Source organism: Netta rufina (assembly GCF_964035555.1).
Source record: "Netta rufina genome assembly, chromosome: 2".
Lineage (NCBI taxonomy): Eukaryota > Metazoa > Chordata > Aves > Anseriformes > Anatidae > Netta > Netta rufina.
The window spans coordinates 123,907,713-123,921,453 of NC_140124.1; the positions used below are offsets into that span (position 1 = coordinate 123,907,713).

The 13,741-nt window shown below is 40.4% G+C and overlaps 1 protein-coding gene across 1 annotated transcript in view; it reads left to right on the top strand.

The window, feature by feature from the left end:
- Window positions 1-447: 447 nt before the first annotated feature.
- The window catches only part of LOC311206397 (uncharacterized protein C8orf34 homolog), a gene marked incomplete at both ends in the record, with an annotated part of 158,997 nt that continues 145,703 nt past the window's right edge, over window positions 448-13,741 (top strand). The window contains one exon of the mRNA XM_084281678.1: window positions 448-516. Within this exon, the coding sequence (XP_084137804.1) occupies window positions 448-516 (69 nt within the window). The remainder of the gene's footprint in view (window positions 517-13,741) is intronic.

The following is a 13,741-nucleotide window of genomic DNA, read 5'->3' on the forward strand; positions in this document are numbered from 1 at the left end:
CGGAGCCCCCAGCCGCTGGCTGAGGGAGCGGCGCTGTGGCGAGGGCGGCAGCTCCAGCCGCGGCTGTGCCCGTAACCAAGGCGCTGCCAGGCGGGCACACACACACACACTCACACCCTTCACACGCTCACACACGCACCGCACACACAGCTCGGGGGCCGCCTTTGCAGCTCGTCCCCTCCCTGCACCATGCTCCGCTCCAGGCAGCGCCTGCCCGCGGCTCCCTGAGGGGGCTGAGCCCGCCGCCGCCGCCTCCAGCCCGGCGGAGCGGGCGGCTGGCACCCGGCTGCCTCCCCTCTTGCTGCCGGGTAGCGGAGTTAGCCCCGGCCCCGGGACTTCGGGCAGCCCTTGGGCGGCGCGGAGAGCGAGCCGGGAGCAGCCGGAGGGACCTCAGCCGCCGCCGCCGCCGCGGGAGAGGAGCTCCAGCCCCCGCCTCCGGAGCTCTTGATGGCGTCTCACCAGCAGACCAGGATCCAAGCCTACCTGGAGAAGAACAAGATCGGGCCCCTCTTCGAGGTGAGGCGGGCTCCCCCCGGCCCCCTGCCCTGCCCTGCCCTGCTCCGCGCCGTGCCGCCGTGCCCCCGTGCCCCTCCGCCGCGCCCCGCAGCCCGGCTCCCCCTGTGCCGTGTGGCGGCGGGGCCGGAGGGGCAGGTGCCGCTCCCAGCCCAGCCCGGGGACGCGGCCGGGAGGGCGAGAGCCGGAGGGCTGCTGCTGGCCGGGGAGCCCGCCCTCGGGACTCGGCTGTCCTACAAAAAACTCTGTGGCCGGCGGCTCTCCGGGAGGTTTTATCCGCAGGCGTACGCTTGGGAACCTTCCTTCTGCTCCAGGTTTTGCTTGGTGTTACGGAGAGGCACCCGCTTGGATCTGGAGATGCACAGATGTGCATATTTTACTATTTCTGTGCATGAGCTGTGAATACTTGGAATTTAAAAGGGTACTAGAGCAATCATGCCTATTAGCATTTCATCGTCCTGTTTCTCATACGATTTTTAATCTAAATGCACATACATTATTCTACTCTGGCAGTGTTATCCCGAGACACGAGTCTCCCTTTCTTGCTATTCAACTTGCTCTTAGTCAAGCTCGCTACATATGAGACCTCTTTTATTCTGCTTTGTAGGTTCTGAGAGTATAGTGTGGTGGCTATCTGGTCATCAGTACAAGCTTTGGGTAGCCTTTGTCAGCCTGAATAACAAAGGTGAATTATTTTTTTTAACCGTTTGCTGATGGTCAGTTTTTATATTTTGCATGGACTGAGGCTAGTACGACACATTACATTGCTTCAGTGTCAGAGGTGTTAGATGTTTTCATTTTGCGATGAATAAAATCCTATTTGATCGAACTGTAACTGAGTACTAGGGAACAGTTGGTGGTTTTTCTAGCCCGAGAATTCACAGGAACTGAAACATTTGTGCAGTTCAATTTCTGAACAAAAGCCTGTTCCAGTCAAGGCAGTTGCTAGGTCTGTGTAGGTAACTGACTCCTGCTTCTTTTGGTGGGAGTTAAGTGCCTCACGGTTGTTGAGGAGTTGGGCCTTGACAGCTGTCACTTTTCACTTTTCATTAGCTAACACATTGTTTTACACATTAAAATTCAGACGACTTGACATCACTTTTTTATGTTTCAACCTAGTTTCTCAGTAGTGTACGATGCTAATTTCTATTGTGGTAATAGTATGATGCTTTAGCTATCAACGGCAGAGAAAAAAATGAAGAAGTTGTATTTGTTATAGCATTTCATACATTGCAAAATACTTCACTCGTCGCTATGATATAGGGATTTCATTGTGGTTGAAAGAGTCTGTGGAAAGCTGTTCACATCCCTTAAACCTTGCAGACCGTCCACAGGTGCTCCTGGGCACCAGGAAGCGATTTTTTGGGTCTAAGTGAATTTTGCACACACAGATACTAACTAGGGAGTGGATACTAAGCAGTAGCATTTGCATAGCTGTTGAAAGTTACTGTAGTCCATAACACTAGGAAGAAAGTGATCATAATTCTCGTCTCTATCACTTCTTTATTATCCATTTAAGATCTACTTGTCTTATTTCATTTTGGTGATGTACTTTTTATTCTCAACAGTTTTTGAAGATCTACAACCTGTGCTTGATCTTGTCTTCCACTTACTGAGGGCTATGTGTTTTTGAAGTTGACAGGAATTGATCAAAAACTATGCATAGGGTCAAGCTTATGCTCTATATTAGTGTTTCTATTATATATGCATTGTGGTGTAACAAGAATACCGTGTGTTCACAGTCAGCACATCATTTTTTCATGTCTGTAAAAGTTCTGATATGTTGAGAGACCTATGTTAGTCTTTTATTCAGGAGCAGCCAGCATTTTCTTACGCCACTTGTGTTTTTGATGCTAATTAATCACCAGTTGTCATAGATGACAGCCATCTTTTTTTTTGTTGTTGTTGTTTTTGTTTGGCAGTGAGTACTAATTTTCTAATACCAAGTCAGAACAGAGTAGACATGGATTCAATTTTCTGCCGTGTTATTTGCTGAGCAGGTTGTGACTGTAATTGCTCAATATATGCTTCAAGCCAACGTTTTAAGGAGCGCATACAGTAACATTGTGAAATTGAGGGCAATCACAGGAAAGAAGAAAGTGGAGAGAGAACATGGAGGCTTTCTGAGGTGAAGGCAGGGATGGCGGTGCGTAATCAGATCATATTGCATACCTGCAGAAATGAACGGGCAGGGATCAGGAGGATTTAACACCACAGATCTTAATTAAGACTATTCTGCACAGCGAGCTGATGGCTGGAGTACTAGGTGGCTTTCTGATGATGAGGTGTAATTCCCCTGCATTATAGTCAAGGGTGGTGCATGCAATTAGTTGCCCATTGGTCATTCTATTCCAGTTGCTTGCTCTTCTTCTGATAGTGTATCTTCTCTCCTCTCTGGCCTGTGTTTGTGGCCTTCTCTTACCATCGTAAGGGCTTTGTGTACTTCATTAACCAGCAGTATCTACCTAAGAGCATCTGTTCTTTTGGACTTCATATTTTTTCACCTTCAGCTCATGCTGTATATGCAGATGAGTACACTTTTATTTCTTCACCAAATTTTTGTATGATTTGACACTTGAATTATCTTGCTGTGAAAGTGTTCTAGAGAAGTACTGGCATGTGAGGTGCAAGAAGACTATAGACCCTCCTTTTGTTAAAAAAAAAAAAAGTTGTTTCTATCTCTAAAAGAAAGGTGGGAGTAACCTTCTGGGGAACGAATTAATGAGCAGAGGCTGACTCAGCAAGCATCAGTCTCCTGCTGACTACCAGAACCTGTTAACAGATAGTAGGAAGTCCTATCCAGTCAGCTATGAATGGTAACACACACATTCACTTGACTCCAAGCATTTTTACTAGTTAAATTCTTATTTATGGCTTAAAGGTGGGAAGGAATGTGGGTGGGAACTAGTGTGTACATCTGAGACTGTGTCAATTTTAGGACTTAAGACAGATTGAGAAACAGCTTAGATACTTCAGCCCTATCTCCCTCTGTTGAATGTAGGTCCTGAATTTGTTTATTTTTTTCAGAATTGCTACTTAGCTGCCATTTCATTTTACAGGTGCTGAAAGTTTTTTGCAGGTAAAATTCTCCGTGAACCTATAGGTCAACTTCTAGATGACCCAGGCCATGCAGCTGTTATTAGTACCGACAGTAAGCTTTTAAACTGACCCTCTAAATTCTGTCAGATTCTGTTAGGTTTCAGGAACTGACTTATCTATCCTGTTGTGTGTGTGTATGTTTTTTTCTTTTTGTTGTTCTTTTTTCCACTTTGAAAGTTTAGACATCTCCTGTAAAAGTTTATTGGCATCTGGGAACACTGTGGTCAGACACCTAGTTTAGGTTTGAGGAATGCCCCTTAGAAACACCTCTCTTCTGTGATGTTTGTGGCAACCCTTAGCATAGCACTGCCTGGTTTTATTTATTTATTTTCCATTTGAGCCTTGGAATGTAAAAAGAATTCTAAATTTGAATTGTTTCTGTGATGAAGGTTCACTGTTGTTTTTTTCCATCTTTCTAAAATGTGAACAGGAGGTATGTGCCTAAAATTGGCTGGGACAGAGTATTCAGAATCTGCACCCACTCATTTCTGTCTGAGTGAAGTATTGACCCACTTTGCATTTCAAGCATCCAATCCAACAAATTCTTTTCTTGTGTTAATAATCTCAATGAATAATTGTAATGCCTGTGAGTATCTATACATTTAGACTTCTGTGCAACTGCATCTCTTCGGCATTTGGTTGTGTTCTCATTTGGGCAACCTGACAGTTTCTACGAATTTGAAAGCTGGATCAGCACTCTTAAGAACAGCTTGCAATAAATCTTCAATAGCTCCAAGATAAATTTAGTGTTTGGGAGTTTTCTTATTTATAGAACTGCAGCTAAAAAGAATCAAGCAGGTATATTGTTGTTATGCAAACCAGGAAACTGTAATTTGAGTTATAAAACACCAAAATAACTTCTCAAAGTAAACATACCTAAGGATTTTTCTCAAAGTAACGTGGGCTTAGAAATATAATTAATTCTGAACAACATAAGGATTGTGTTCACATGATCACACTTACCTTGTTTTCTTTTAGCAGACAAAATTCCTGAATCAAATACAATAGGAAACTTTTTCTTTTCCCCCTAAATGGATTATTACTATTAGTGTATATTGTCCACCAACTTCTATTATTTAATTTTAATAAAGGAGCTATGTTTCTAGCTTAAACTTAAGACTTAACATACCCTAGTGCACCTGCTTGGTGAATTACACTACTTATAGTGCACCTTGTGACTGAATTAGTCAAAGTTGGGAGTGAATTTGGGAGTATAGGCCATTTTCTGCAGGAACATTTTCCCTCAGTTCTTAAATGTACAAATGTAGGGACAGTCAACTTCAGTGTCTCAGTTACCGGTTTAAGATTACTCACAATACCAAATTATTTTTTAAGGTACAGTATCTGTGATGTGATTGATAGGGATGCTTTCACACAGTTGTTTTCTTTTGAACTTGCTCAAATTATCTTTTATTTTATGTTGATGTTATGCTTAATTGGTTAGATTCTGTCCCTAGCATGGTAGAGTCTGTGTTCTGGATGATGTGAGTTTACCCAGAGAAGCATTCAGTTTGAGGAATTTAGATGAAGCTTTTGAAAGACCAAGTTTTTCAGTACCTAGACATGATGAGCATAATTTGAAGTACTACTAGGTTATCTAGTGGCATTGTTTCAGCCCAGCAGTCCCCCCGTCTTTCAGAGGAGCCAATGTTTGCTGTTTTTCAAAGGATGTGTGGAAGCTAGCATTGGTCTGGAAATGCCTCATTGTTACCCACGTTGGGGCTGGAGGATCGTAGGTAAATTTTAATTATGTTTTTTTTGTTGTTGTCTGCTGCAGTAGGACTTTGTAGTAGCCTTGATGAAGTAAAAGATGAAGTAGCCTTTACTGAAGTAAAAGAAAGGGGAATGAAAGTCAAATGGAAAAAATGACGCAGAGAAGTCCTTTGTTTTTCAGAGCGTTCGCTATGCCTTCAACTAGTTGTCTTGGTAAAGTTGTCTTTAAGGGAAAACAAGTCAAAAACCATAATGGAAATGATAAACAGACCCTTTCCCATTAACAAGCAGTTCTATGACCTTTGGTTTTTGTTTTTTTGCTTGAGTTCTGTGACCATTAAGGTGCAACAGATGTCAGAAATCTTCCTGTGAATGAGACATGCATAATTCTTCTCTCCTGTGGAACAGGGTTTAAGAAAAGAGGTCTGCCTTGCATGAGATGATACGTTTTGGTCCTTCTACTTCACTAGCTAATCTTCTAACATTTGAAAGAACTTGCATTTTTGTGATGTCTGTATCTTTGAGAAATACTGAAATTAGTCAAAGCCTTAAAAATATTGGAAATAGATAGTGAAAGAGGTCACAGGTACAGGTGTGGTCACAAACATACACAATAATCACATAAACCTTGTTTCCAAAAACATTGCTTTACCAAAAGGGAAATAGGAGCTTTCTTATTTGCTTTAAAAAATTCTTTTGGACACAAGGTACCCAAAGAAATCATTATTAAATGATTTAATCTGATTTAAATCATTAAGTCAGAGTTAAATTATTTGTCTAACAGTAATAATCAAATGTGAAAACTTGTATCTAAAATACGAAATTATAAAACGGAGGATGCATAATAGTTTCATTTTGTTATGCTAGCTTTTAATGTTTTTAAACCTGTAACATGACAATTACTTTGTTTCTTTAGATGGGGTGCAGAAGGCATAACTATCTTGCCATAAAAATAAAATAGCTGGGAAACTGAGGAATAGTTCTCAAATGAGTTGCTCCAAGTCCCCGTGGAGCCTAACTGCTCCGTGCTAAGGTCTAGAGCTAGTAGATGTTCCTGTTTAAAATAAAATGAGTCTAATATCTGCACTCTAGGACATGCAAGGGAACAATGATGGGTTTGGATTTTTTTTCTGGCAATCGCTATAGTAATGAGTCAGCCTGGATCAAAATAAGCCTATTATAACTGCTCTTTTTTCTTTGCTTTTTATTACATTGTGAAGTCTCTTCCAAGTTTTGGATGATATTTAGTGCATGGTGTTAATTAAACCTGAAGTAAGCTCTTCAACTGTTTTGATTCTTTTGATTAATCCAATCTCTTGGTACAAAGGACAAATGTAAATGTCAAATATTAAATAAAAAACTTTAATGGCCTTAACTCAGACTTTAATTTCTTTCTAATGTACTCTTTGTAGTTACTAACTTACACTTTTCCAAGTGTGCTAGCTGCTATCCATGCCAGAGAGTGAGCACTGTCAGCCTTCTGGCTGCTTTGGAGATTCTGAGGGGGAGTACAATTCTAAAAGGGTTGGGCAGCCAGTACCTGAGATGGAACTCCTGCTACATGTGATTTGCCTCTTCACTTCACAGAGCAAGTGGGTTTCTTAGTTAGCTTCTTTATTTTGACGTTGACTCAACAGACACACCTAGAAGGATGCTGGCTCTCAGTGTTTGTTTCTTCTAAAAAAAAGAAAGTGTTACTTTGTAAACTGAAGCATTAAAATAAATGAGTTAGGAACATAATATTCAAAAGCATTGTAACATCATGTTCTATTACAGTTTGGCTCTAATTTTGAAGGTCTAATCAGCACTCTGTCTTTTTTCAACGTCTTTTCTTCCCACTCTGTCCTTCCCATTTTCTGTCTTGTTTATATCCGCATCCTTTCACTGAATGTCCAGTCCTCCAGCAGCCAAGTGTGTTTGTTTTTTTTTTTTTTTTTTTTTTTTTTTTTTTTCTCATTATCGCCTCTCTTTGCTATTCTTCTGCAGTTTTGTCTTGTTGTTATGTTCTAGCATATTCTCCTGTTATCTGCATTTCCATTCTGAAATTCCTTCTGTATACCCTCAGTTTCCTTTTACCTTTTGGTTTTGCAGACACAAAAAAGGAATAATTAAAAAAAAAAAAAAAAAAAAAGACTGTTAATTTGTTATTGTGATTTGCTTTGTGCTTTTTTTTTTTTTTTTTTTTTAAAGCATATGTTCTTTTGTATGAGTAAGAGATGTACTTTATGTCTGGATAAAGGGATACGACTTCAGGCATTTTTATGTTCACCAACTTAAACTTAAATGGAACAAAGACTACACAAACCTCTTATTGTCTGTAATATTCAGATAAAAATGAGGTTATTTACTGTTATTTTCTGTTCTCATTCTTGTACATATGCACACTTTTCTTATTCTCCTAGCTGTGAAATGTGAGAGAGAGATATCTTCTCTGCTGAGAGATGATGCTTTTCTACCTGAAACCATGAGAAATAGTTAAAACCTAGCTGGAAGCAAAATCACTTTGAAATAGAACTGTGGTAGGAAAATGTTTCTCTCTTGATGAAGGCATTGTACTGCTTGAGTAATCAGTGAAAGTTATGAAAAGCAGCTCTCATTTGACAGGAGGAACAAAAATTTAATTCTGTGATGTAGGTAAGGATGTGTTTCAGGTGATTGTGCTCTTTATGTCTTTACCAATGCCACACAAGCATCCACATCTGCTCTCAGTGTAGAGGGTAATACCTTTTTAAAAGGATTGCAACAGACACATTTTTGATGGCCTTAACTTTTGTGTCAGGTATCCTATGCCATGCTGTGTTAATTTCTCTTCTGGCTACTCCTTTTCACTGAATAGCTATTTTTAGTTCCAGCCATAAGTGCTCAGGGAGAGTCCTTAGGCTGAAGTTACAATGTCCCTCTTGTTTTGCTCTTCTGTTATTTTGGGCACTTTTCTTTCCTTATTCACATAAAATTCAAGTTAATTTTTGAATTAAACATACAGTTTCCACTGAAACACCTCAGTTTTAAAGGTAACTTCAAATAGCAGTGTGAGAAAATGTGCTTATAGGAAATGCCCATACAAAATGAAGAACATGTGAACTTGCTTTTCCTTAAGTAGAAGACTTTTATAACAGTCACCTCTTGCAAAATTTCTGTCCATACAGAGAGTGGAAATTGCTACCTTCTTGTGTACTTACACGAAGGATTCTTTCTCTCTCTGCTTTTTGCCAGCTCTCTGCAAAATTCAATGAGTAAAATCACTCTATTCACACACCAGATTTCTCTATAGTAGCTGGAACAATAAGCTTATCAAGCTCTTTTGTTGGCTTCTGGAGGAGCTGGTTTCTGGGACAAGAATCATGAGAGTTTAGGTCTTTTCAGCTGTGAGTCTTTTTAATTAAATCTTTCCTCCCCTCATACTTGTTTTACTCTTGTAGTTTCACACTCCGAACCACAGGTTCTGAGGCTGATCTAATAGCCAACTGCTGCAGGTCCCGTGTCTTCAGCCCTGGTTGCCCAGTACGTGCTCTCACCAGTATGAGCACTGGTGGCTGTCTGATTCTACAGCTGTCCTGTCTGGGAAGTTGAAATGGAAGAAAAGAAAGTCTGCAAAGTGAAAAGGGTTCTGTTGGTTTAGCTTGGTGGCTCAGCCTGTGGGCTGGTGAGGAGTGAACTGATGGCTCAGGAGGGAAAAAGTGCATGGCCAGAGAGTGAGGGCAAAAAGAAGCGCAGCTGCCTTCCTCTGCAGCAACAAGCTGTGATGGGCATAAGTGATCTCTGTATCACTCCCTGAGTTTAAATAACTGCTCAGTCCTGTGTACCACAAGCTTATGTGCTTAAATTAGCTTCATACTGCTGTTGACTTTTAAAGGTGCAGTTCCTCATAGGTGAGGAGAATGTCACGGAACCCAGTCCAGTCCTGTCTGAGACGGAGCAGCAGAGGGAATTGAATAATTAGTGAAGACAGCCTAATGAAGTAGGAGGAAAAGAACCACGTGAATAACACTGAATGTGAAATGGAAGGGGATGGGATACAAAGATTAGTGCTGCATTGCCAACACATTATTTTTCTTTTCTATTTGTTTCTAATAATATTGTTCTCTACAGTTATATGGAATCTGTGATTTTTTTTTGTTTTTTTTCTTTGTAAGAAAGGTACTGGTGTTTGTGGTTGCTGAGAGGTAAATAGAAGAACGTATTAACTTCTTCTCATCTGAAGAAATGTGCATGTTTTGCAGTGTCTGACTCAGACTTTTACTGCTTGGGTATAGATTTGCCAGGGTGTTAAAGGTGTCTTTAGCACTTATATTATCACTGGCTGCTGTGCCATGAACTCCTTCATCAAGATTGCATTGCAGTACAATTTGGTAAGCATTGCATCTCTGTTGACATTTGTATGAGTGGAAGAGTAAACTGGTGATCGTGGAGGATTCTCTGATCAGATATCTATCTCAAAGAAATTTGGAATGATCCTTTAAGGTCCTTAAGTTCTTTTCTGCACTTCCTAAGTATTTTAAAGATTCTTTTCTTTACTATTCTAATCAGAACAAAGTAGAGATGCCCAGGAACACACAAGCTGAGGACAAGGACACAGTTTGCACATACAGAAATCCCTCTGGGTCTGCCATCATGAAGCATCATCCATAACTGCTCTGAGGATGAACTCTGTTCAGGACTAACCTTGGAGAGAATGCAGGCTGAAACTTACTGAGTGTCTTGTTAAAACATGTACTTTTGCATGATCTAGAGCCCCCAGAAAAAAAAAAAATCATATTTCAGAGCTCCTCCTAAGTGTGCCCTGGTTCAGAATATTCAGAATAATGTCCGTAGATAATAATGCCTGTAGTCTAAGAAGCATAAAGATGGTGAAGCTATTTGGAGATAAAGGCTGAATGGAGACTTACCAGCATGGAACAAATGAGAGATGCACAAGGAGAAGACTAAATTACTGGAGCATCAGATTAAACCAAGATTTCTTATCCCGTGATGCAAGAATACCTGAAAGAAAATGATAGCAGGGATGAAAAAGGAACAAAGGTAAATACGAAACTCAAGGTATTTTCTTCTGTGTTTTCCTATGGTAATAGAGGAAAGATTAGAAGAATGAAGTTGTCAAAAATGAAGGTCCACTTAACATTTGCTTAAACACCAAAGAACTTAAAGAGTCAGGAGAGGAAATAAAAGCACTCAGTAGGTTGGGTATCGAAATGGAGTTCCATTATCTGGCTTCTGTTCCTGCTTGTGCAACTGTTGTCCTGCTGCACTGCTCACATGTATTATTCTGTGCTTGTGTTTCACCTTCCTTTATCTGTCTTGTTTATCTGCACGAAGACTGCAGGCTCCTCTGGTTCTTACAGGTCTCATTTGGTTTAGGAGCTCTCATAGCAGGGCCCCAAGCTTGTACGGCCCTTGAGCTTCCTGCTCTTTCTTTGTACTGCCTCAGTGCCTGACAGTGCTATTAATCCCATTAATTGGTTCCATGTGTTGTTTGTTGTTTCTTTTTTAAATTTTTTTTTTTTTTCTCCCCTTCTCAGTGTGGCCCTTCAGAGCATTTGAGAAGTCTCAAGGCTGCAGCACAGGCCATGTGAGCACGCCCTGTTCCTACAGGGAGCTCTGCTGTAGCCACCGAGGCCCTGATTTACAAGAGCAAGGCCTTCACTCGTAACCAGGCAGAGCTAGTCTAACATTAAATTAGCAGCAATCAAATCATCAGGAAGCTTTAATTGGACAATCACTGTCAGGGTTAGGAAGTTACTTGCTGTGTCAGAAACAAACAAAAACATACATGAGTGATTTGCATGCATTGTTTTCTAAATAAAAAGCATTGGAGAATGAGATTAATAATGCTTTGGCTGTTATTAAAAATAGCTCTGCAACCCAAAAACTTAGCATGTCTTCTAAAATTACCCAGATCTCAGTTTCTAGAAATGAAGAGATTCTTACTTGCCTAAGCCATTGTGCTTTTGATGGTAGAAGTATCTGGTGAGAAACGATGGACTAACTGCAGTTAAAGGTACAACTCATTTATGTTCCCTTAAAAATTACCTTTGCTACCAGCTGAAAGTTCTGAGTCATTAGTACAGTAATACTTACTTAAATACACAGAAATAACATCTTGATTCTCTAGCTTTCATATAAAACATAGTCCTCTAGTCTTTTGTTTCAAAACCTAACCCAGGGGACAGCTTATGGATGCAGCAGTTAGTGTCCTGTGTAGGTTAGCAAGGGCATGCTGACTAGATTGCCTGTGACAGTTTACAGGAAGGAGATATTTGAGGCTCAAATGACAATTTTTGGAAATATACTAGTTTTGTTTCTGTGCTGCAGTTACCTTGTTTGAAACAGATAGTTATTTTAATAAATTGATCCATATAATTTAATTATTAGAGCTCATGATTTCTGATGACTTTTTTTTTTAATGCTGTCTTTTTCCTTTTTACTACACTCTTTTTCTTGTGAAAATATTTAGTCATTAACTTACATTTTTATTACACAGAGCCCTATATTCATATTTTTTCTTATTTTTTTTTTCACACTTATGCTTTGCATAATATAAAAATGGTTTTATTTTTGTGATCATATATGTAATTTATAGGTTAAATAACTGACTGAAAAGTACATCCTGATTATGTAAGCTGATATTTATTTAGCTGTCCCCATTATCTCAGGCCTACTTTATTTGTGGGCATGATATGATAAGTGTCAGCTTTAAGCCTCTGCAGCCAATGCACTTGTCCTCCCAGAGGCCAAACAGAAGTATCTAACATCCCCTTATTTCAGGGACTCTTTTCAGTTCAGTATTGACATAGTTTTCAGCTGCTCTTTAAAGCTAGTGTGAGGAAGATTTTTTTACATTACACACTTTGGTGAAGAGTCCATAAAGACTTGAGCATTCAAGTAACTTTTTGATGGAAGGAATCAGGAGTAATCCATGAGACAAATCATAAAGGTAAAACTATATACATATTTCAGCTTTTTTTCCCAGTAGCATTGCTTATGAATTGGATTTGAATGATCTAATTTTCATCCATAAGTGCTGGTGGTATACTGAGAAGTAAAACAGAAAAAGATCCAATAATATGATTGATAATATAATATGAATAATATGAATAGTTGGGCCACTCATACTTTGGCTTATGTCTTCATATATGTTTCCATGTGTCCTTAGAATGCAGGGTATGCTATATTAAATTCCTTCCTAATGATATGATGATGACTTTATGTGGGTAGATCATAGAATAGCCTGAGTTGGAAGGGACCCACAAGGATCATCAAGTTGAACTCCTGGCTCCACACAGGTCTACACAAAAATTCAGACCATATGACTGAACTGCACAGTCCAAACTTCTTAAACTCCAACAGGTTTGGTGCCATGACTATGTCCATGGGGAGCCTGTTCCAGTGCATAACATCCCTCTCAGTGAAGAACCTCTTCCTGATATCCAGCCTGAACCTCCCCTGTCACAGTTTGACACCATTCCTGTGGGTCTTATCACTGGTCACTAAAGAGAATAGATAGGCGCCTTCCACTCCCTTTGTGAGGAAGCTTTAGACTGCAATGAGGTTTCCCCTCAGTCTTCTCTTTTCCAGGCCGAACAGGTCAAGTGACCTCAACTGCTCCTCATATGTCTTCCCCTCTAGGTCCTTCAACATCTTTGTAGCCGTACTCTGGACGCTCTCCAATAGTTTCACGTCCTTTTTTGTACTGTGGTACCCAGAACTGCACTCAGCACTAGAGGTGAGGCCGCACAAATGCAAAGCACAGTGGGACAATCCCTTCCCCCAACCAGCTAGCAGTGCTATGCTTGATGCACCCCAGGATACAGCTGGCCCTCCTGGCTGCCAGGGGACACTGCTGACTCATATTCAGCTCGCTGTCAACCACAACCCCCAGATCCCTCTCTGCGGGACTGCTCTCCAGTGTCTTATCACCCAGTCTGTACGTATAGCCAGGGTTGCCCCTTCCCAGGTGCAGGACCTCGCACTTGATCTGATAGTGTAAAATTTATGGCCATCGTTTTTGGAAGATTGACAGCAACCTGCAAGTTAAAGCAGACTACAAATCTGTTATTCTTTTGTTGTTGTTGAAAAGCACATATCCTTTAAACCTTTAAGTCTAATAAATTGAAATGTTTTGCTAAAGCCGCCTGCAGTGTTTTTGTGATGAGTTGACTTTGAACTATACTTACTTGGCTGACCTGCTTGATATTTTGGTCGTCTCTGTAAGCTCCTACAAGCTGTCTCTGTGGCTTGACTATAGAGAACAAACCGATAAATCATCTGTGGAAAACATAGGCCATCAAGATCAATGACACATTCTGTCCTTCCTCTTCATGGTTCTCTTATACATTGACCAGTAAATGCAAATTTAAATGCATTCCTTTACCCTTGTTTATGTCATGTTACCATTTGTGTTCAACTGTAATTAAGTCCT